General features: G+C 32.5%; 2 protein-coding genes and 1 long non-coding RNA gene across 4 annotated transcripts in view; 1 reads left to right on the top strand and 2 right to left on the bottom strand.

Moving 5' to 3' along the window:
• LOC127728372 (band 4.1-like protein 5) overlaps positions 1-26,371 on the bottom strand; it is a 238,305-nt gene that overhangs the window by 161,628 nt on the left and 50,306 nt on the right. The window lies entirely within an intron of this gene.
• Positions 330-24,399, bottom strand: LOC127728402 (uncharacterized). The gene is made up of 8 exons (XM_052235764.1): positions 24,153-24,399; positions 10,030-10,242; positions 9,691-9,828; positions 6,279-6,434; positions 5,386-5,481; positions 3,547-3,682; positions 3,208-3,372; positions 330-1,794 (listed from the first exon to the last, which is right to left on the bottom strand). The coding sequence occupies exons 1-8, from the start codon at positions 24,177-24,179 to the stop codon at positions 1,691-1,693; spliced, it is 1,035 nt and encodes a 344-aa protein (XP_052091724.1). The 5' UTR covers positions 24,180-24,399; the 3' UTR covers positions 330-1,690.
• The window catches only part of LOC127728430 (uncharacterized), a 156,549-nt gene continuing 156,043 nt past the window's right edge, over positions 25,866-26,371 (top strand). Inside the window, exon 1 of the long non-coding RNA XR_007994120.1 lies at positions 25,866-25,904. This is a non-coding gene — a long non-coding RNA (uncharacterized LOC127728430). The remainder of the gene's footprint in view (positions 25,905-26,371) is intronic.

Genomic DNA, 26,371 nt, shown 5'->3' with positions numbered 1-26,371 from the left:
TGGACTCACTACATTTTGGAAAATGATTTGAATAAAATGTCGATGCTAAAATGAAAACATAAGACATTGTTTTTACATTACAGTTTAGATATTAAAAGCAATTACATGTATGATGATATACATATGGAAAAGGCGTTTAAAACAAAAAAAAATGACACATTGTATAATATTTTACAAAAACATAGAGGATTATTCCCATATTCAAATATTTTAGAAATTTTTATATAACTTTGTCTTATTGACTTTTAAGAAGACTAATCGGAGGCATTTTGCAGATTTGTAAAAATCACATTTGCAATTCAGAGAAATAGCCATTTTAATTAAAAAAAAATTTATAAACAAGTTGTAGTGTTTTTTTCTGCAGTTTTTTTGGTTATATTAAACCTTGTTTGATATTTCGTTTTCTCTGGTTTATGTTTTTTCATCATTATCCTAACATAAGCAAACACAATTAAACATGTAACCATGAATATACACAAATAAAGTGTATGTTCCCTGAGTTTCATATAAAACATTAGAATATATATACTAGTATACCAAAATACAATAACATTACCTGCAGACTGAAACACACAAAGTATAACATACTTTTATACAATGATGAGATTCAAGGTTAGGGATAAAGATATTATTTAATGTATCTGCCTTGTTAATTTCAATTTTGAAAACAAACGTAACATTTTTCAGATTATATATCATCCTTATTTAACCTAGCTTCAAGCCACTGGACGATTTTGTTTAATATCGAAATACTACTGGCCATGTTAAACATTCTGTAAAGTCTTGATTCTGAATATCTTGTAACAGAAAGGCAAATAAATTAAATGAAAGAAAGGTCACAAGCAAGGTGACTACAATGTCAATCCAGTCCTTTTTAAGTCGCAAACCTGTATCTGTTGATATGAATTGACGTATTTCACACCCTACTGAAATCTCGGAATGTAAACATTATTGAATTGAAAGGCTTTTTGGTAAAAGAGGCTAACGAAATATCGAAACATAAACTGAAACCTCATCTAATTAAAACACCTTGTGATAATTTCAATTCGGAAAATATTCAGCCTTAAAAGTTCAAATGAATGTGATGAAAAAATTGTAACCTATGAAAACAAATAACATAAATAATTTGTTATATTTAAATATATGCTTTGTTAATCTTCAATTAGTAGATCTAAAAAATTAAATTAAGAACTATTTCGTGGGGGAGGGGGGAGCACGTGGTTCATTTACATTAATACATTTTTTTATTGAACGTTTACCTTGACTTAATTATGAATAATAATTCGTACTCCATGATGTCATTACATGTCAATGGATATCCTGCATTTACAATGCTTTATCCTTAAATAAAATAGTATTCCTACAAGAGCCCCATCGAAATTCTTGAAAGCTATCATTTTGCATAAATCGTAATACCATGGTGTAACATAGATATACCATGTACACCGAGCTAACGTCTTGAGGGGCTTATGATACAACATCAAATACCATGAGAGCATGAGTGCATTTTTTATATACTAGTAGTCGACAATGTGATCAATAAGTCTCTATATGGAGCAAAGTGAACAGGAAATTATTGCAGGTTGTGATTCATGTGATGTTACACAATTCAGTAATAAACATAGGTACTAGTATTTTTTATACATAAAACATTTACATGAAACAATGCTGATTATGTGAAAGGCGTAAGTCACGCTTCAGATGGCGTTGTGAGCTCCGAATGTTTTTCGGATGGTCCAGGACTAGGGTCAAATGCACTTTTACTTTTGTCAGATCCTTTTGTACCAGGATTCTCTGTAAAAAGAAAGAAGTCTTTAAATATAATTTTGGCAATATGAATATGTTATTAGTTCAATCATTAATATATGAGTTATTAAACTCTTTCGCTGTATTTCTGTTGTTGGTTGCTGTTCTATTGACGTTTACTAAACATTTTCTTTTATTCTTGATTATAAATATATACGTATGATACTGATTTTAGTGGTATGACACGTGTTCTTGAATAACCCTTGATAGGTGGCCAGGGTCAAAAGTTATGGGTAGCAATTACTGTAATTTCAGAAATCATTGCGAGGTTTTTATAAATGCGAATAATGCGACTGGGTGAGTATCGTAATAATAAGAACTCGCATTTTGATATATGAAACATAAATCTGTATGCAGGTTTTCCTCAAATCACAATAATCGATCTTGCAGTTTTTTCCAATCTTCACAAATTGCAATAATAAATGCACGCAATAATTTCTGAATTTACAGTACATAAAACTTTAAAAAGCGTCAAAACAAACAAAAAAACAGCCAAAGAGTTCACGGTCAACTTTTATCTCAGGGAGTTGTAACCAAAGTCAAAGTACATTGACATACTTGTAAACTGAAAAGAATGGCGAGAATATATCAATTAAATTCTACTAGGGTATAGTACGTGTAGTGACAATCCACGAGCAACGGCACTAATTTAGTTGAAGAAAGTCTAACGTTTGCTACCGATTTGGTGATTAATTCACACTCTTCTGTTGTAATCATTTTTATTCACTAAAGCCATATTGACATCACATAAATAGATAGAAATGTTTGTAGAACTATGGGGACTTTGATGTACATTATACAACATACTAACATCTTATTCTGTTTCGTGTTCGAATGAATATTAGGGCCACAGAATAGAAATTGCATTATATTGGATCCACCAAACATTTCTCATAGTCTGAGGAATGATATTGAGTTTTCAAATGAAATTATAAGAGATACCTGACATAGAAGGATGACTGTTAGTCATGGTGATTATGTGAGATTACAAGTGAAGGTAAGAGGATGTCAAACAATTCATTGATAGTTTTAACAGTATGTAATTAGTAAGCATTACATTTGTTAGGTTTATAGAATTCTTTGACTTACTCTTGCCCTATCGTATCTACTGAACTCCATTTCAAATGTGCATTATAAAGGGTTAATTTGACTGCGAATAAATATTCAGACTTGTAAAATACACTGAAATTTGTATGATATTTGCACATCGTTAGACGTTGCGCTAAATAAATTTCTATGAAACGTGAAGTGCGCTTGTTAATGATGTTAAACAGAAACTAATATGATGATTGTAATTATATTTGTTACAAATTTCAGTGCAATCCATTGATAATATGTTATAATAATGCACATATTAAAATGAAGCACAAGTAGACACTCGATTGTCAATCATTCGACTACCCTCCGAAGATTTTGCTTTCCTCATCCTTGACTTCCGTGAAGGAATAGTGGGTAACGGATTGGAATCATGACTGCCATATATTTTTTTCAGCTTTCTTTTCTTTGCTTTATCATCTAGTGATTGTAATGTCGTCTTTTTACCGATCCAGTGTCGGCTATCTGGTACTGTAATAGAGAATAAAAGCATTGAATGTAATGACATGACTATGAATAACTAAGTATTAATGAATTTTTAGTTGAGATTTATATATCGACCTGCTTTCACTCATGAAAAAAAACCTTTTTACTTATATTGTTAAACAGTCTATTTGTAAATTAAATCAACAAAAAGTATTTTACCTTCTGTTAAAGGGTCACGTTTAAAGATGTCTGTATTATCAATACTTTTTCTGCCAAAATCTTTCCAAAATTTGTCCACATCTAAGGGCGTTTTCAATATACCTTTCTTCTGAAGATCATCTGATAATCGAACCATCTGTGTAATATTAGAGAATATGAAATTAGTACATCATTAATTATACGAAATACATGAATATATAGATCGTTAGTTGTTAAAAATGGTTCACTGTCGGATTTTTGTTTGTTTGTTTAAGCACATTTAGTCAAAAGTTGATTGCCATTTGAAGGTAAAAACATTTTTTTTCTCATTGAAACAATATTCATCAAAAGCAATTCGATAGAACTAAAAACAAAAGGTTGTTGTAGTAGTTTTATTCACAGACAGCCGTATGTTTAAATCATTAAAAATTTGAAATTTTAAGTTCAAATCACTTCTAACCTTAACCGGATCTTACACGACAGATGACTCCTGCAATGTAATACATATTTGACAAATTTTGTTAAAATCATTTAACATTTATCTGTGTTCCAGAAATAAAGAGGTAGTAGTTACCAAAGGCAAAATTAAAAACACAAGTAAAAAAGATGACAATACTTAGGCAAAAACCGAAAAACGTCTATAAGACTCACAATAGTCCTCAAAACTCTACATGGAAAACTAAAGACTTTTCTGATCCTGTACTACATTTTCCAGGTGATGCATCAACTGAAGCTTTTTCTTGTTTAAAACGAATCAACAATTCACATTGAAAAAAGACTGGAGTCGTACTGGCACTAGCAGGCAGATAATATCATGTCTTCTTTGTCCCCAACTAAATGAAGATGTGGCTATGAAACGTATTTCGATGGGCATGGCACAACTTTTATACATTTCTTCCGATACACTATTCTAAACATTTTAAAAATTAAATTTATGACAAACTTGGATCAAAAGTACTAGTAGTTATACCAGAATACCAAAAACTGTTCAATGTGAATTTTGCCAGAAGTTGTTGGAACCATAGTTTGGTTTTGGCTTTGGTAATTCAATCGTAAGTCAACTGAAGAATTTTTAAATCAAAATATTTGTTATAAATCTTTATTGTGCAAAATAACAGACTGATCGAGAGATGACACTCATCTGATCTACATCAGTAAAGCATACCACTGAATCTTTCCTTTTTAAGACCAATATGATATCTAACCTTACATAGAATCGCAGTTTTTGACAAAACAGAAGATGGTTACCTAGTTCAACCTTATCTTTTTTCATTTTTTTATATTCTAATTTGTTTTATTTTTTATTAGATTGATCCTATATTTTCAAGTAATCGTAACAGTATAATTCAAAGCAGAGAACACATAAAAAAAAGCATATACAACTTATATTTATTAGGCATGGCGAAGAAAAAAACAATTAACAAAGCGATAGACAATATCAGACAGGAGTATTAACTTCATGTTATATCAATCGAGCATGCATGACATTCCAGGAATTTTGCTGCGTTGTATATATCATCGTGGTTAGTTTTCATGTTTGATACAAAAATGTATATTCTGTTTACGCCAAATGAACCAGAAACACTTAAACTGCTTAGAAAGTATCAACAAAAACACGAACTCCGAGGTAAATTCAAAAAGAGGGAAGTCCATAAAAACTGACAAAATCAGTTAGACTAGACCAACCAAAGGAACAAAATTAAAAACTCACTACAACTGACCTTATTTAAATGAATAATAACAAAACAACATAAAATGATTTCAAGTAGTCATTATCCTGTCCTTCCTTCGTTTTTGTTTTGGATTCAGATTTTTTCGTTGAACTGTTTCATTATAATACATGTGAACGTATTACATTACCTTGGATAGATTAGATTTAGGCAGGTTTCTAACGTATTCGCGATCGTGAACAAATTGTTCTTTGGGTCTTTTCACAATTTTATGTTTCTTCTTTCCCTGAAAGAGACAAACAGAAAAAAATACTGAAAACTTAAATATCAATTTCGAAACTTATTATAAAAGGTTATTTATTTTGATATTTTTCAATTTCATAGGATATTGTATGTACTCTATCATGATATATAGTACAATTCCTCCTCTCCCCACATACTAAAATTAAAAAGTAAATAAAAATGATCTCATTTAAAAAAAAATTATAAAGAAAGTTGTGTTTGTAATTTCGTCTTTTTGCTCTTTGTCATTGTGTTTTCTATCTTTCTTCGGCTTATGTTCGCATCGTGATATATTGTAAAACAATTAAAATATCTAAACTTGAATTTTTAATCGAAAATGCGATAATATACCCTTTCCAGGAATATTGGATTCACTAAAAATCGGTGAAAAGAAGTCTTTTTTTATAGTTAATGTTTAATTTATTCAACTTTTTAGAGCCTCGGGAGATTAAGTCAGAGCGTAACTGAATTTTAACCCACCATTCCACCCGTGTACAGTTTAAGTCACTCAGCTTGTTTGATGTATATTATTTTGACAACAGCTTTTTAAAAACATTTTTAAAGTATAAAAGGCATTCTTACAATTTCTTGTCATCATATTTTGGTGCAAGTCTATTTGATTCATAACATATAATTATTCATGGTTATATTTCTATTGTTATTTTCTCATTCAAATGATATATAATAGCTTTCAATTCATCCACTTGATGGTTTGTCACTTTTTTATATCATCAAAAGGAGCAAGCCTGTGTTGACAAAGATACATTTACATGCTATTTTAAAAACAAACATATTTCAAACCTCTTCCTCTAACTGTCGCAGTCTTTCTTCAAACTCTTCATCGCGCTTTCTTTGTTGATCTCTCTGTTTTTCTACTTTTGTATTTAATTCTTTTATGTACTTATCGTATTTGTCCATTTGTTCTCTAGCTACTGCTTCTATTCGTATTGTCCGATTCTATATAAAAGAAGTCAATTTATGTAGTTAAATTCAATTAAATGTATCAATCCGTATACCACAGTCTTATTAAGGTGGTCAATTCATACAATACGACCCAAGCAAAATGAACTCGTTACATAAATGAATAGTTATACAAAATAACCAATTTGTATAGTATAGTTCATGGTTTACCAAAGATTATCGACTCGTATATCATGATTGTACTACACCAATTAATTCGAATAGCGCAAATCCATTGAAACAGATAATTCGAATAACGCTACTAAAGAATAAACTCCAATAATAAATACGATATTCTGTGGATAGCAAGTGTTTAGTATAAATGTGAAAAACTATTGAAAAAACAGTAAACAGAAGATTTTAAAATCATAAAAATATGGTTCTGTAGTTTTTACATGGAAACACAAAATAAAGTAGGAGTGTGCTCGTCACGAGATGATCAAAAGCAAAGCTAAATATCACTTAGCAGATTCGTAATGTCTCAAAGGAGAGGCACACGATTAATAAAAACATATCATACATGTCAGAAAAGCTAAAACTTTATCAGAATACTTGTGTTAATCCATGTAGATGTTATGAAGTAGATTTGCATGAGGCCTTTAAGGCTTACATTATTTATTCCATACCCGTACGCTCATTAAATCCGATTCCCCTTGTAGAATGGGCGCCCATTCGTTGCACATTAAAGAACCCTTGCAACAAATCTTTGAGAGATCCGTAGGCAGTCTGTTGAAAAGCAAGATAATATCCTAACCCTATCAAACATACTCCTATTTTCCAGTGGCAGTTAAAATTCCCCATCCTTCATCCCGGACGACCTACCTTGCAGAGCATACCTATTTTATTGATTGTTAATATGTTCTCGCATCATTCAGGCAACATTCAATTAGTAAATACCTATATGACACAAGCGCTCTAGAAAAAAACCCGTATCATCAAAAAGGGATAGAGCTAATTACTTGTGCAATTGACAGAAATTGTGAGATATAGACATAATTGTCAACGTTCGTTTATATTATTTTGGTTACTACCATTTTACTCTAAAAATATATCTGTTTGAAAAACCCGAAAAAAACGTTATAATTATGTTACATTATAAGAAATAAAAATGTACATGCATAATTTTGCATCAACAGTAAGTCGTCTCAAACTACAATTTTTGAGTAGATGGTACGAATACTCTAATATTGTATAAAAAAAACGAAACCGCAAACAGAACTTTAACCCTATGAAAACCTTTAGAAGTCTTGGCTTTAATGTAATAACACAACAAATGAAATGAATATAAGCACACATATCAACGTTATAAATAAAACAAAAATAGCAAAAATAATTGTGTTAACGGTTCCCATTTTACAAAAACAAATTAAGTGTTAAAACCAAAATATGTTTAGATATGTGGTATGATTGCCCATTAGACAACTAGCCACCAAAATTCAAATGAAGTGGATGTAAGCAATTATAGTCGACTGTACAGCCTTCAACAATGAGAGAAAACCCATACCGTATAGTCGGATATAAAAGCCCTCGACATGAAAAATATGAAACAATTCAATTGAGAACACTACAGACAATTTACGAAAAACAAATATGACAGACATGAACCAACGACAAACAATGAAATACAGGCTCCTGACTTGGGTCAGTCACGGACAGTTGCGGGGTTAAATATGTTTGAAGGCGCCAACCCTCCCCTTACCTGGGACAGTGGTGTAACAGTATAACATAAGAACCAACTATAAAAATTATTTGAAAAGGGCCTAACTCATCAGATCGATACAAAGCAGAAATACATCTGACAAAAACACAAACTGGACGTGGCAGGGAATTTATACATCCCTCAAAACAAAAAATACACAAAGTACAGATCTCACAGTACTCGCAGTTACTGACAGCTAGTTCAAATCCAAAAACAACTACTAACAAAATCATGTATCTTAGACTAAAATATCTATCAGTACACATCCAACATTCAATGGATTGAGTGTAAAGACGTCATTAACAGTCATAGAAAAACATGACCTTGTGCAATTCCAAAATATAGGCATCGCCAGATTGTCACTGACCGTGAATGTGCATATGTGTATCACAATAATATTAAGTATGGTTTTAATGTACTGATAACAAAATCAATATTTATACCAGTTAAAACACAGTGCAAGCAAATAAAGCAGCGCTGAAAAAATCAACATCACACGAACCAAATGATAAGTTGTAAATTTTAAAGCCAACACCTTTTATCAAGACTAACGAGAAACTTACAGGTTTTGATAATCTAACGGGCTAAATTAAAATATAAATTCGTATTATTAGAAACTACAATTTTTAAATGACAGCAATTTTATAACATTTTTATTCCACAGAAACCTCTTGTTTATTTCTTTTTTCCGAATCCATATAATCTTAAAGAATACGTTCAAATGCCGTATCATGTAAAAGTGATAGATTTATTCCCTTATTTCTCTTTTCCGAATCCATGTAACCTTAAGAATACGTTCAAATACCATAAGCTGATCTGATTTCTATCAGATCTACCGAAACACAACACTTAATTGATGGGAATTTAGGTTTGAAGAATGTATATTTTTCGTGTCACATTTCATCTTTATATTGTCAGAATGAAGCCTACCGATAGTTTAGATGATGTTTCGGTCACGTATATTGACCAGTTTAAATAGATGAGTTAAGACATTATTATGCAAAGTATTTATATATATATATATATCAATTGGTCATATCTTATTCCATAAAGTTATCGAATACTAACCTACACGAACATGGAATCATTTAAGGTCGTGTCTCCTTCGTATTCTGTCAGCGCAAAGTAGTATACATATTTCGGATTAAACGTTCAAACCTTGTTTTTATGCGGTGTTTATTCCTTTTTCTATTTTTTTCTGATTGATTCGGTTTTGGTACATGGTCTGTGGTAAATTTTTTTATGATAATTCTTTATGTATTGACCGTTATCCTATTCATTGGAATTGTGAATTTTCAGTTGGCGAGCGAACGAGTGGATGTTTACGTCCTACACAGCAAATTTATGTTCTGTGTCGGACTATTTTTGTCAGGCGGTTCGACATAAGATGACTTTTGTTAGTTAATGAAATATATGAATAAGTACATTTGCATTACTGGCATCCATAAAAAAAATCAAGAAATTTTTTTATAACGTCTGATTAAATTGTTCTTTTTACTGATTTCAATATAAACGGATTTGGGTGATATTTCAATCTTATGATTAATATATTACCTCAGTTTTGAATCTTGTATCCAGATGCTCTCCCCACTCTTTTGATTTTGCAAAACGTTTTGGTTTTGGTTTTTCTTTATTTCGATGAGGTCCTCTATCAGTAAATGGTGGCTTTTGACGGTCACCCTGATAAACCTTCTGTAAAATAATAATGAAACACATGACAAAAAAATGTATAATAGTAGACAGTGGCTTCTTTTGGCAAGAAACAATGCGAATGTTTACGAAAAAGAATCGCATTGAAAAATGTGTTATTTAAATGCTATTTAAACATAAAATGCGGTTATCATTTGTATTAAAATTTAGTACAAACACAAATGTAATAAACAGTATCCTTACCCCTTCCTGTATAGGTTCATACAAACTTAGAATACTGGGGAAGCTGGACGTCGTTCTAAGTTTGATACTGGCTCTACTTAGTCTGGACAAAGATGAAAATCTATCTGTTGCATGGCTGTATGTGGAGTTCACAGAAAAGGAGCCTGATAATGTGCTGGCTACTGTTAAACGACCGTCACCATCTGTAAAGCTATCGTGGCTGTTGTGGAGTGGCTGAAATAATTCATAAGCAATTAGAAATTATTAGAATTTGAATTATATGATGCAGATCAATACAAAATTGTAATGTAATTGTGTACTTTTACAACTTGTTCCGTCGTATGCTTCACTTTAATATAACTCTAACTAAAAAGGTTTAACTTTTACTAAATTTTATCACACATGTGGAGATGTATTATTTAAATAAGATTCCACATTCAGGATTTTAATATATAAATGGTATTTCACACCTACAGTTTTATTGATATTTTATTCATAAAGTTAGGAATTGCCATTCAAGTCTTTCTTTTTAAATTAATTAGCTTATTTCAAGTGTTGATGTTCAATTATTGTGTCTGTAATGTGTGGGATTAATATCAGTTCGTTTATCTATAATTTGAAACAAGGCTAAAGGGATTTTTTTTATTATTATATTGTTTTGTATTTTAGGTACTGACGTTGTTTATCACCTTAATTACGTGTTATCGTGTTCTTTAGTTGTCTTTGTATATTTTTAACCTTTTCTTTTAAGTCCATTTTTGGTAATATACTTTTAGCGTGGCTCGGTATTTATATATCCCGCCATTGGATTATTGTGCTATGGTCATTTTGGTATTCTTGTCTTTCATTTTTGCTAATGTACTTTGTCTATATGCCATTTTTGTTTTTCTTTGTTGAAATAGTTATTTGTTTTTATAGTGATTAAGATTATAACACAATTTTGACTGCTGTACCCCAATTTTCACTTTAACCTAACTTACTTATGGGGGTTTTAACGACCTTGACTGGCTATAAACCCCTCGCACGGTCGGCCCTGGCTTGCGCCTTTTTGGGCATTTAAATAATTGATTTTTACCATAAGGTAATTGATTTTGAGTGACAAATATAAAAAAAAACCTAATATGAATAAAAGGTAATAATGAGCAAAAATTTGAAGGATAGAATAAGTAATAAATAAATAAATTGGTGAATAAAAATAAACGATGAAAAATGAAATAGAACTTAAATAAAACATAAGAACATAAAAATGAAAATATTTCTAGAAAACCAAAGAAAGTAAATAAGAAAAAGTAAATAAATAAAAAAAATGAGCCACCAAAAGTAGGAACAGGAGGAAAGCTAGGCTAAGCAAACGGCAGTGAGTGGCAGCAACGTTGTCCTTGTACCCCAGCAGCCAAGTACAGAGCGGATTAGTTTGATATGCCAAATTGTGTATGTGAAGTTAGTTGCCAAATATTTTGTATAAACCGAAATAGGCCAAAATATGTGTATGTGAATTTTGCAAAAATAATTAGTTAAAGGTTTTGTATGTTCAAAAAAAGATAAGTAAATAAAATAAAATAAAATGAATAAAAAACCAAAGGGTGTATGCATAATTTTGACTGCTTTGTGGTAGCCTACTAATATTGAGGACTTTATAGTGCTAGTACACTGGAATGCTGTCCGCAGGAAGACAAACGCCCCACGCTAATTAAAACTGGGTTAGCGCAAACCAGGTCTTGAGAAGTACCATTTTTTAAGTCTTTGATTTGACTTTCGGCTTAATGATAAGAAAAATTTAAATAACTAAAATCCAAATGTGTAGACACGAAAATAATTTGGGTGCCGCAAGTTTGGAAAAAAAGCCAATGATTAGCGCGAGTTACTGTTTAGTTAGCATAATTTCAATAGTTTAATTGATTTAACACTACATACATTTTAACTGATAAATACATTTTATTTTTATTTGTATACTTAGATATATATATATATTTATTCATTTATTTATTTGTTTGCTTTTTATTTGTTTATCTATTTTTATTTATTTATTTATTTATTTTTATTCCCTTTAAATTTATTTATTACTGCCGGTAACGGCCTGACTCCATTTCTGAGTCACTGACTGGTAACTCTTGCAGTGTGGTTCTTTTACCTATTATGTCTGTTTTGCTGACACATTGTTGTCAATATAATGGAATTATATGCGACAGTCATACAAGTGAGAGGTTTAGTTAGCTATAAAACCAGGTTAAATCCATTATTTTCTACATAAAGAAATGCCTGTAACAAGTCAGGAATATGACAGTTGTTTTCCATTCGTTTGATGTGTTTGAGCTTTTGGTTTTGCCATTTGATAAAGGATTTTCGTTTTGAATTTTCCTTGAAAGTTCGGTATTTTTGTTATTTTTCTTTTTAACTGTACGAAATCAATTTAGGAATGCACAAGACCTTCCTATACTTTTTATGAAGTTACTGTATGAATTCTCCTAAATACTAAAAAATCTTAAAAAGCACAACCGTCAATATTAGAGTTTGGGAGATATGATTTCTGTATAAGAAGGTTTAGTACTTTGAAATGCTTTCAATAGCTGCGAGCATGGTTTGATACGTTATTTTAAAGTATTGCGTTGGTTGTACCTTTTATTTTTTTGTTTATAATACACGTATTACAACTTAAAAGTACGATTCCTAACAACATTTTTGTTGTACGTTCTAATATGTTCTTGTTGTTACTCCACTGATTGAAATTAAAAGGAGGAAGTTTAATGATCTAAATGATCAGTTAAACCCAACTCTATGCTCACATGCCTATCCTGTCGGTGGTCGCATTAGTGGTTTCCTTTAGCTTCTGTCTTTGAGCGAATACGCTTTGCATGGAAGATCATTGATTGTTTCTTGTAAATTCATTTCAAACGTTTCTATGCTCGTTGCGACTATGTATCATTTAGCTGTTACCTGTTTGTGGAATACAATTCAGAACTAGATGCCTTAGATTTTGTGTCGTTGGGTAGCAGCCTCAATGGTCAATCGTCAATTGGTGACCGAGTTTAAACCAATTAATATATCCGATCTCGGAAACTTTATTTTCGAATTAACATGAAAATAAAAGAAGAATGTGTCTGAGAACACGAATGCCCCCTCTCAAGCTTGCTTATAATATGTGAAAATACTTTTGGGACGGATAGAAAGACGGACGGACGGATGGACGGAACTTCGGGACGGACGGTCAAGGGTAACACTTAATGCCCCCTTCGTCTAGCGGCGGGGGCATAAAAATCTAGTTACTCACAAGAGTATAACTTACTACATTGTATTTAATCTGAAACATTAAAATATTAAAATCGAAGATCCTTTGCCGTGTCATGTCCATTGTCGAATTACAATTATTTTTGTGGCGTTTTCTTATTACTTTTAAAACCTTCTTTAGAATATTGTGACATATACTATTATGCCTATATATCAGGCAATACTTATTTAACTTGTCAACGCACCTGATGCGACTTCATCTTTTTGCAATATCCATGTTTTCATACCCTGTCTGCCTCAAGATTTATGAGTCAGAACTGATATATGTATCTACACGTTTTCACAGGCAATGCATAACATGATGATCATATTTCAATTGGGAACAACTTGGTCATTGAGCAAAGAAAATGCATTTAAAACTAGTTCTGTGAAACCTGAATTAATCCAAATTATGAATGCCTTATTGCTCCAACAATCCATCAGAACAAAACTTTTATATATTAATGATTTCAAAAACTTTTCACGTGTTAAATTTTATGAATGGAAATTTAAAGCTGGAGTTCACTCTTTCATTTGTTTTTATTGTTTTTAGTATCATTGTTTTAAAAAACAATATATATATCAAATAGCAAACAAACCTATTATCATTAAAAACTAATTCTTCTATACAATTTGACTTTTCTTTTAAAAAAATTAGACAAAGGTACATGCACATGTGCATGTGTACTTAACAAAGTACTAATTAAAATGAGTTTTTTTTTAAATGGAAATGGAGTATCGAACAGGTTTTTGAATCATAGCTTTATTGACTTTTAAGAAGTTTTAGTTTTCTTTTTCTGCAGTGTTAAAAGTAACAATGCATTATGTAATTTTTCTCTGATAAAAAGGTTGTACAAGATCAGTATGAAATGATATTTAAGTCTGACTTTTGGAGTTGTTCAAAATTGGCAATGGCGAAAATACTGATGGAGATAAATCAATAGTCATCTAACAGAGAAAATCGCTTCCATTCTGAATTAGTTATAATTTGTGTTTGGGATTGTCTTTTACTAGATTGATTGATTTTCGGTTTTATTGCTTAATGTGCAGTCAAAATATGTCATGCATATCAAGAAGGAGAACAAACTAACATTGAAGCCAAGTAGGTCGATCTAGCTGGAAGGTGGTTGGGGATCTAGACTGCCACTTGAAAATGAAGGAAGGTATGTTGCATAGGACAGATATTTTGCGTTGAACTGAAGGTCATCTACAGACCTCTCAAAAGAGTTTTTATATAAATTGCATAAGTAAAGTAAGGGTTATTTTACGTGTTACTCTCCCTACAGGAGGCATCGGATTTAACGACCGTACGAGGCTGTGTATTTATACATCCCGCACAGCCAAACGGATAATCTTATGTAGCGTGGGTTTTACAGGAGTGTGAGTAACTATATTTCTATATCCCAGTCAACCTTTTTGGATCACTTATTCTAAAAGAAATGCGTTGTATAAAGTGACGTTATGTAAAAAATCCGGCTCTTTAAACAGATATATCATGTTCAGGAGGGGAGGGGTAATTGTGAAAGTCGGGAGAAGGTAACATTTCCTGAGAGGTAGCCGTCAAACCGTTTGTCAGAGTGTGGGTGTATTTAGCATTAAGTATTATCTTTATCTACAATGCAATCAGTTAACTATTTAACAAATATAAGGTTTACAAGTAATTGTTATCTTATGTTTTGATTTTTTTCATATCTTGTCTTCTAGTAAACAGTTTTTATTTTGAGTGAACGGTAATTTAAAAATTACTATTTACCTCACCGTTCATTTTTTCATTCCTCTTCTTGTTTAATGGTTAGAGCAATGTCGATTCCTTTTTAAAAATCCAAGGCAACGATTGAGAATAAGCCATGTCTGTTTTTATTAGTTTGCATGAGGACAAGTGTTCATTTCCTACCAGCCAGCCAGGAGGAAAACATGCACAAAATGTATTCATATTAAATTTAACATTACGAAACAGTTTGGCGCCATATTATGTACCATTAAAATATTTTTTGTTCAATAATTTTATCTAGGAAACTATAAATTGGTGTAGAATGTTCCTGTTTTAATCCTAATGAAACACATGAATAAAAATGTCCACCGTCGTCTTCAAAATTTTTTTATTTCTCAAATTTCCAAACATTTCCAGATATATTTTTTGCTTTCGTTTTTTTTTTTACCTCCAACCTTCCAAAACAGCAAACGGACACAAAACAAATAATATTATTAACGGAACTAATTTCTACTGCACCAGATGTGCATTTCGACAGTTAATATCTCTTTAGTAATGGTGGAGACAAAAATAAAACGAAAAAAGACCAAAACTACATTCCAACCCAGACAAGGCATGAGAGAGATACATTCTTTTATTTAAATGATTTCGGAATTTTGTAACAGCAAATTTAAATCAAACAATTTACGTATTTTCATGCCAATAAGGAAGTACTGGCTACTGGGCTGGTGAAATCTTCGGTGACTAGCAGCTCATTAGATGAGGTAGCGACCTGGTGGTAGTAATAACATTAACGGTACAAATTTTACTGCACGAGATGCGCACTTCGACAATTAATGTCTCTTCTGTGAAGCTTGAAGCCAAAATTATTTGAAAGTCCATAACCTAATAAAGATGTTGAAGAGCTGATAAACCAAAAAGGATCAAAAGTAAACCCAAGCCCAGACAAGGAATTAGAGTAATGCATGAGGGAGATACATTCCATAATTCAAAATGGTTCCGAAATTTTATAACAGCAAACAATAATATTTCCATGCCAGTGCAGGAGTTCTGGTTACTGGGCTGGTGATATACACTCAGGGACTTACAGTCCACCAGCAGAGGTATCGACCCAGTGCCGGAGTTCTGGTTACTGGGCTGGTGATATACACTCAGGGACTTACAGTCCACCAGCAGAGGTAGCGACCCAGTGACGGAGTTCTGTCTACTGGGCTGGTGATATGCACTCGGGGACTTGCAGTCCACCAGCAGAGGTATCGACCAAGTGACGGAGTTCTGGCTACTGGGCTGGTGATATACACTCAGGGACTTACAGTCCACCAGCAGAGGTATCGACCCAGTGCCGGAGTACTGGTTACTGGGCTGGTGATATGCACTCAGGGACTTACAGTCCACCAGCAGAGGTATCGACCCAGTGACGGAGTTCTGGCTACTGGGCTGGTGATATACACTCAGGGACTTACAGTCCACCAGCAGAGGTATCGACCCAGTGCCGGAGTACTGGTTACTGGGCTGGTGATATACACTCGGGGACTTACCGTCCACCAGCAGAGGTATCGACCCAGTGCCGGAGTACTGGTTACTGGGCTGGTGATATATACTCGGGGACTTACAGTCCACCAGCAGAGGTATCGACCCAGTGCCGGAGTACTGGTTACTGGGTTGGTGATATACACTCAGGGACTTGCAGTCCACCAGCAGAGGTATCGACCCAGTGCCGGAGTACTGGTTACTGGGCTGGTAATATACACTCGGGGACTTACAGTCCACCAGCAGAGGTAGCGACCCAGTGCCGGAGTACTGGTTACTGGGCTGGTGATATACACTCAGGGACTTGCAGTCCATCAGGAGAGGTATCGACCCAGTGCCGGAGTACTGGCTACTGTGCTGGTGATATACACTCAGGGACTTACAGTCCACCAGCAGAGGTATCGACCCAGTGCCGGAGTTCTGGCCACTGGGCTGGTGATATACACTCAGGGACTTACAGTCCACCAGCAGAGGTAGCGACCCAGTGCCGGAGTACTGGCTACTGTGCTGGTGATATACACTCAGGGACTTACAGTCCACCAGCAGAGGTAGCGACCCAGTGCCGGAGTTCTGGCCACTGGGCTGGTGATATACACTCAGGGACTTACAGTCCACCAGCAGAGGTAGCGACCCAGTTCCGGATTACTGGCCACTGGGCTGGTGATATACACTCAGGGACTTACAGTCCACCAGCAGAGGTAGCGACACAGTGCCGGAGAACTGGCTACTGGGCTGGTGATATACACTCAGGGACTTACAGTCCACCAGCAGAGGTAGCGACCCAGTGGTAGTAATAACATCAAAATAGGGTTTTGACCTGTTGATCATTTTTCAGATTAGATGATCTATGTTATCTGTCTTTGAATGAACATATTAAACTATAATCAAAGTTGATAAGAAATTATACACAATTTTAATTCAAATGATATTTCCTTATGGTGTATGAAATTTGTACTGACAAATAAAGGAATCTACACCGTTGTCTTTTCAGTTCAGAATTGTGAGTTTTTATGGAACAGAAATTGTTTTTCAAAAACTTTTTTAACATTACTTTTCTTTTGTTCTATAACTTCACGTATAGGATTTTAAATATAAGTTCAAAGTTATAATACTTTATGAACTGAATATATACAATATACACGAATCAATTGAAAACCAGCAGCGGCTAACTTAATCAAAAGTCTGAGAATCAAACTTAATCACAGGAATAATTGGAGATATCCAGGAGAAATTAATAGAACTAAAGTACTTTGAATATCAAAAAATTATTAAAAAATACCGAACTCCAAGGTAAATCCAATAAGGGGCAAGTCTATCAAAACTGACAAAATCAAACGTGAGACTTTATCAACCAACAGAACCAATGGAAAACAACCGTCATGTTCCTGGCTTAGTACAGACATTTTCCGAAGAAAATGGTCGGTTAAACCTGGCTTTATAGCTAGCTAAACCTTCCACTGGTATGACAGTTGTTTATTGTTCCGTTATATTTACAAAATTGCAAAAGACTTGTTCGAAACAGGTCTTTAAAAAAACGAAAAACATTTAAAAAAAACTTCATAAAATAATCTAATTTGTTATTAATTTTCCAAATGAAGAATTTGAAGATTAAAATTGTCTACTTACTTTGAAACTTGTTTAGTACAAGGTTAATATGGAATCATGACTCTTACCAGACAATGAGACTAGATTCGCACAAAGGTTAATATGACGGCTAGGTCATTACAATTCAATAGACAATTAGGTAAATGTGAATGATTTTTGAAATCATATCCCGTTTTAAATGAAGTCATTTACACGGAACGAGGACAATAAATAATAGTGCACGTCAAGACTGAATTTAGTGAACATATGTACTCCTCTGTGCTTCCTGTTTGCTACCATGATTTTTTATGTTTCTTGTAATGATTTTATGTGTTATTCTCTAATGAGCATGTGAAGGAAAATCTCAAGACATTACTTTATCATTATCTTTACATTAATTTTTTTTGTACAAAAAATTATCCATTTTCCCTGAACATATTGTACAAAAATGACATACTGTCAATAAAGTATTTAATTTTGCTGTACATACCTCGAAAATCAGGACGCATTGTTGTTATATCCTTTGGAGAGATACTTTCAGTTATAAACATAGTTATAAGTACTAGATATAGGACTGGGAGCTAGAAATTCGTTTTTTTTTTTATCCCAATAATTATGGAAATAGAACTCAACATACCGTTTTTTTTATTTTTTTTATTATCGTATTGTTCAGACATGTTGTATATTGTATTGGACACTCCTTTTTTCAAATATCTTTGATTTGATGGAAAAAATAGAGCATTCTTAGTTTTCTTATTTTTTAGTGTCTGTTTTGATTTTTTGAACTATAATGCATTGTCATTTTGTCAGAGACAAATGCATATGCAGCGTTCATCTTCCTTCCAATATACATCATTGAATATTTGACAAAATGAAGATCACGTTTGTAAATCTCGTTTTTTAATACTTAATTCTATATAATGAACGTATCTTTATGTAATAACGAACGACATATGACAATTGAAATATGATACAGGTTTAGCTTGCCAATTTTTATGATTGACTTATTTAAGTTATCAAAGAAGGAAACGAGATAAGGTTACACTGTATGATAAGTACGAATATTATATTGTTTATTATACAATTTTGTTAATGTCCCCTAAAACCAATTCATACATTATGGATCTATATCAAATAACGGTCTTGTTTTCCTTCATTTTTAAAAGGCAGGTAAAGAATTAATAATTCTCCAAAAGAGATAGGATACGATAGGGGTCTAATTTGGCCCAATGTTTGACCGTAATTTGTACTTGAATTCGATACCAAAGGGTTTATAACACCACAATGAAGTTATTACGTAATAGAAAGCATTTAAAAAAAACTTTGAAATATTTGTCTCTGAGCTCTTCAGGAGAAGATTAATGCAAACCTTTGTTGTTGTTTTTTTATTTAAGCGCGGTAAAATCACAAATTACAATGATTTGCTTCTATGACAGCTATCACCATCTCTCATGGAAATTGTTGTGAACAAAACAGTGGCATACCTTCTATAAGACAGTAATTTAACTGCCTCGCTGTTTTTTTAACAGGAGAGAGAAAAGGAGATCAAAATAACAAAGTGTATTCCGCAGTATAGGATGAAAATGGATACAAACAAATATATATTTCCATTTCGAAAATGAAAAATAACAGCTAAAATATCCGAGACTAAGAGTATTTATCATTGATTGATCAACAGCAATGTTCACCAATATGTATATGTACAACAGTAGCTGGAATTAAATTCCTGGTAGGATCTAAAGAATCATTGCTGAAATTAATAATCTTTTTGGATTTTAAACAACATTAGATCTAAACAAACTTGAGTAGATAACTGATCAACTTGCAAAGGTGTCAGAAATTGTGACAGACAGCAACCAACGACAACCACTGAATTCATGTTCATGACTTGGGACCTGCACTTACAGCTGGTTTATACATATTTGCAAGCACTCATCCCTCCCCTAACAATCAGAATACGCCGAATTCCTCACACTTTGATGTATAAGTATATAGGGAACGGACGTTGACGATATTTAGGTTTTGACTTTATTTCATGATAATAACATTTTTACCTCGAAATAGGTTTATCTTTTTCAGTTTTCCTTTATGATTAAAAACTTAACACTTGTCTTGCATAAATGTAACGAAAAGTTGTCAACCAAACAGTTCATTTTTTTCCCTAGCTCTAGTAATGTGACATCGGGATCTTTATGTAAAAAAGTATGGTACTGTCGCCGACGTCTATCAATGGTTTTTAGTCTGATGGGATAAAGATAGACATATCTTAACATAGCTTAAGAATAGCAAAGGTTTGGAGATACTTCTTTTAGGGACTCTACATGTGATATTGATGAGTTCAGATAAGGTCATAAAGCTGTTCCTTCAAGATAAGTAAAACTCGGGGGAGGGGGTTCTGTTTACAGTATTTGATGGTCGACAGTGTCAAAAGCTCTCTGTAGATTTATCGTTACCAATTCAATAAATATCCTTCTTGATGTTTGTAATTATATTTAATACATATTATGTAGATGTCTAAAAATACACTAGTAACCTGTGAAATCTATAAAGTTTAGTACACATGTAGTCATAATTTACAACTGCCAATAGTTCCCAATGCTTTTGGAATCGACGATAGATAAAAGGAGATTTGAGATATTTTTTTAAAGCTCTATTAGGAGTAAGTAACCTTTTAGTGATCGTTTGATAATGGCTCGTACAGGCAAGTGAAATAAGACGAATACAACTGTTTTTTAAAAGCAAGTGAAAATATCATTTAAATCCTATAGATTGTGTCATTTGAACACGGAATGTTATAAATTGCCGAGCATGTTACTTTAGCTACAGAAGAAACAAAGTAAATGTTATAGATAAATGTTAAGTTGGTTACATATTTATTTTAGTCACTAAAAGAACAAAACAATCTATATCTGATTCTAAAGATTAAATCTAAATATTTTAAATTCCAATTGGAAGTTAATACGATTCTTTTAAAAATTGCATAAGAAGCTAAACTTATATACTTTGACCTACTATGGCTAAATATTATTGACCAAATATTATTGCCCAATCTAGTTGGTAAAAATCAAACTAAAATTTGAAGAAAAAGGCAATATAAAAAATACACCCCCTTCTTAAAAAAAAAAAATTAAAGTCACAGAAGACGTTAGATCGACTTTAAATGAAATATTAAATTATAACAAGACTAATGATATGATTAAGTCGTTGTTATTTTTGGTATATATTTGGATCGAAGATTATAGATAAATTAATCTTGCTAAGTAATTGTATTGTTAAATTGCTAACTGCAAATAAATATAAAGAATTTCAATATCGATTAGTCAAAACTTTTACCAGTTTGACATATGTTGTATGGTAAATTTTATTTTTTTATAAAAATCGACTTTCGATTGCACTATTGAGAATGCTGCAAAATAAAATGTTTTGAGAAGTAAACTGGTAGTGTAGTGTAACAAAAAGGCAGTTTTTAGAATCCTTTTTATATCAATTGTAATTTTATTTTTGTTGTTTGTTATTACTCTGGAAATTCCCTTTAAGCTCATCTGTCCCAAAATGCGCTATTCTCATCATTTGGCGTCCGTCGTCCGTCGTTGTCGTCCGTTGTTGTCCTGTTACTTTTATAAAAATGTTCTCCTCTGAAACTATTGGATCAATGTAAACCCAACTTGGCCGACGTTAAGAGTGATTATCTTTTTTTGGACCTTGTTGATAGAAATCCTCATAATTATATCCATAATTAAAGTGGTATAGGGTCAGTTTCCCCTGAATGTATTTCATACCAGGGCCATTTTCGAAAAGTTATTCAGTCTTCACTTTAAATAAAAAATTCACAGTATTACAGGTTCTTGTGTGAACTTTGAGGTTGTATAAACGGATCGCTAAATTATAAGTTCCTGGGGTAGCCCAAAAGCGCAATTGACATATTTTAGCCAAGTTTTAGTTTAAATCCACAAAAATGTATAAGTAGAACATCCGTAACCAGAACCAAAATTATGTTGGAAGCATAAATATATATTGTCTTTCGGATAGAAATTAATAATTTTGATAACAGACATCCTTCGATGCTTACTTTTACAAAATCATGTTTTTTTGCCATTTTGTATCACAATGACTTCAAAAGTCATGCGTAGAGCTGAATGACATTTTGATTCATTGAAATATATAAAATTATATAAAATTGTTGAAACATGTTTTAATAACGTGATATATATATATATATACCATCTTTTCCGCATGTTTTTTGTTTTTTCTATTTGGTATTAGATTAAAATTAAGATCCATTTTGTTACATCTGTGATCCGTTTATTTGGCAATCGCCATGGCAGTCAGCAGGGTTTAAGAACATCCGTTGTTCGACCTGCTAGTCAAATGTGTTTTGTTAAAATATACTTTTTCACTTTTTGGTCTTTTGGAAAATGTTGTTGGTGCTGTATTTAGACCCCTCTACCAAGAAATTTGTTTTGCATGCACACGTATAAAAATTGCAGTTTTTATCCAACGCAATCATAGGTTTGAACGTTGATTTCAATTTAGACTTGTATATATATATATATATATATATATAGACTCTATAACATTCGATTTCCAATAGGATTTGGCAACTGTATTATTTTGACTGACAATTGGATTTATATGCCCTTGTTTGCAGACACGTCTCACATTCCAATTGAACACAATATATTCAACCATGACTTGAATCTTTTTCACAGGAATAATATCTAAACGTTATAGAATTTTTATCAGAATTCCATGGATTTATTTTGATTTCGATTCTTGGTATTTCATAAAGCAGTGACAAGACGTATCCTTCAAATATTTTTTGTTGATAAAGGGTAGAATTATCATGTTTTTTAAGAATTATTGTATCTTGTATTTCTTTTATAATTATCGATTCGTTTATATAATTAAAAACACCGCTTGAATTTTTCAATAATTTCTCCTTGGGAATGGCAAAAATTATTGGTCTTAACCATTTTTTTTCAGAACTCGGAAGTAAAATGGCTGATATTAAAAAGTGTTAGAAGGTTTTAATTTCATATCAGCAGACTTGAAGATTTCAGAAGATGTATTCCTTGGCTAGCGAAGATGAGAGCATTCTTTGAAACATTATCCAACTTGACACTGTTTTACCGCTATCGTTGTTTTGATCAAATGTAAAACATGTGAAAGGGGGGTAGGGCTTATTTTGAATGTGTCATATTATACGCTCTGCAATGTACCATTTTTTGCTGTTTGGGAAAAAAAGGGAGGGAGGGGGTGTATAAAATATAAATTTGAAATATAAATTTGGTGCGGCCGAAGCACTTTTCTGGATTTAACTTCATCCAGAACGCTGATACGCAAAAAAAAAATAAGAATGTATAAATACCTAAATACGAGAGGAGATATCTGACCAAAAGGGACATAAAAGACAATTGTTAAATCCATCTAAGGTCAACTTGTCCTGAGGGAGTTAGACCCTAAGTTTCTTAATAATTTCGAAATTTTTCGTAATAAAGTACTAATTCATCTCCGCCATATGTCAGTGTGCATAAGTCAGGCATATCACTAGAAGTTTATTTCTCTATAGCTTAGTATTTTCGTCCCCTAAAGAAGAAGTTGGTTTCTATATAAGATATGTCTTAGTCTTTGCTAGATCTATTGACTATTTGTTTAGAATCGGGACGATAATTAACTCTGAGCATTACCATTACAAAAAAATCATTATATTTCCGGTAAAACGAATCCGTACACTTATTACGTATACACTTGTAAAAAAATTATAAAATTCCCAAATGCGCGGTTTAAAATCGCCCAATGAACTAGACATGTGGTATCGACATTTATCTGTTGTTGAAGACTGCACGTTGACCTTTAAGTGTCTTTTCTAGATTTATCGTGCTTTTAGATTACTGTCTCAGTGACGCATACCACACATTTCGTTTGGTTCATAAAAATCGGGGGGAAAAATCTGCTTAAACGGGGGAAATAGTAATATACGAAATGAAATGGGTATATTTTTCTTAAAATTCAGCATATGATGTTTTATAACACTATAATTTTAAAAAAAACTTACCTGCCTAGACACTTCGGCTGCCGACATGTTGGTTTAATATCTAGTACGGCTGGTTATTCTTTTAAAAAATCACATTTTTCTACAGAAAATTAGTTCCTAACTTTAAAAGCAATGGTTTTAATCACAAGTTATACATGTACGTGTTGTTTATGTTCAGCAAAAATATTTAGGATTAAATTATTATAAATGATTAATATTCGGATTTATTAATTCCCCTGATATACAAACTTCAGTATGGCTTACGTTACTAGAGAGCTTAATGCTTTCTCTAATGAACCATTTTATTTCATTGTTCTACTAAACATAACTATAGAGGATCATTTAAATTTTCACGATTCATTCGGTTATTTTGTAATGCTTTATGATTTTTTAAACTACCTTCACTACAATTTATTTCATTTAAACAATTATTAATTATTTAAGATCACCTGACTATGTCGATCATTTCATTCATGAGCACCGAAGAACACTTTAGACATAAAAACTCAGATGATGTGTCTAGAATGACGTGACGCTAAACGTTCACCAATCAATCTATCAACCAATCAATCAATCTAAACTGGAGATATTAAGCAGACATATATCTGAAAGTTCAATCGCTAGTAGCCTAGTCAGTTACTATTTTGAAATCGTTTGACATTTTAAGGTTATGCCGGTAGTCAGTTTGATGCCTAAGACCGTTCAAACATACTCAACTAAAATTCAGATATTCTATTTTCATTAGAATTTTCTTGTACAATTCCTTTCTTTCACCATTACGAACTTTGATAATTATTTTCAGATTATTTAAGAGGTACCCTATTACATCAGTGTTAAATGGTTTTTAAATTTCAAAATGTCCTTTTCTCTTTTTTTGATGAGTAACATCAATGCTTTGCCCTCGGCAGCCATGATAACAAGACTAGGTAAATCCACACAAGAAGCCGACTGGAAACTTACTATATGTTGACCTTTAAGATTAAGTCCCAACTGGTTGTCATTATTGCAGCACGAACAGCAACAAAATAATAAAACTCAGTACTACGAGTAGCGTTCATGTTTGATACCCGATCAAAAGTAACAAGACTTATAACGCAAGCGTCTTAGTATGGAAAATTCTTCCAGATAGTGTCTTGTTTGTTTTATTGGTCTAGAAAAAATGTAGCTTACAAAATTTAAGAACGACGACAGACGAATAAACACTTTACGCTTTGAGGGAAAAGATAACAAAAAGACTTTTCAGAAAGGGTCTTCGAACAGGAAAAATCAAGCAAGCTATGTACAAAAGGTAAATCTCTAAATTGGCCCGTGTTCAGACACTCTATAAATGAATTCAATAGTGTCTATTGAATATCTGGTTAGTTAGTCCTCTATTCTGAAGAAAATATATATGTGTTATATCTTTTAAAGAATTGGCATTAAGCGTACCTTTTAACGGTTACTGGTCTTCTAAACACTTATAAATTGCATCAAAATTGTTATCGGTATTTATTACTGTTACTTGTAAATACTGTGGACTAGCAGCGTTTCGCCTTGTGAGTGTCGTCGCCTAGAAAACGGTGCTTCGCTATGATTAACTGATATTTTTATCTGCTTCAATTTGTTATCAGCATATATTTATCAATACCTAATTCTTAATTGTGCAAAATTTTAAAGAAAAATCAACAGGCAATGACGAGGTTCCTGACCTAATAGATATAGGAAGATGTGGTATGAGCCCCAATGAGACAACTTTCCATCCAAGTTACAATTTATAAAAGTAAACCATTATAGGTCAAAGTACGGCCTTCAACACGGAGCATTGGCTCACAACAGCTAACATATTAATTTTAGTAGATTTAACTAGGTAGCAGCTTCCTAAGATAATAAACTGCTGACAACGTTGTATGTCTCGCTTGTATGTAATTTTAATAGTAAACTGCAAATGGCAATACTAAACACGTAAACTATGAAAAACATTCAGAGTCAATGAACCATGTCTGAAAGTGAGGGTAAAATAATATAGTGGAAATAAGAAATGCCAGTACTAATACAACTGCATACCAAATACCATTAACTTATCATAAGTGGTTTCCTTTAAACTGCCTAAACACGAACTTTAACATGTCAACTATGAAAAGGGTTTTAAGAGTTAATGAACCATGACTGAGGGGCGGCGCATATCATCTCCATGGAAATGAGACGAGCAAATGCTTATAAATCTACATTCAATATATCAATGACATACAATAAGTGGTTCA

The sequence above is a fragment of the Mytilus californianus genome, unplaced genomic scaffold (genome assembly GCF_021869535.1).
Source record: "Mytilus californianus isolate M0D057914Y unplaced genomic scaffold, xbMytCali1.0.p SCAF_2, whole genome shotgun sequence".
In the NCBI taxonomy this organism is placed as follows: Eukaryota; Metazoa; Mollusca; class Bivalvia; order Mytilida; family Mytilidae; genus Mytilus; species Mytilus californianus.
Note: the sequence above shows the minus strand (reverse complement) of the source record. Positions and strands in the feature narration are given on the sequence as shown.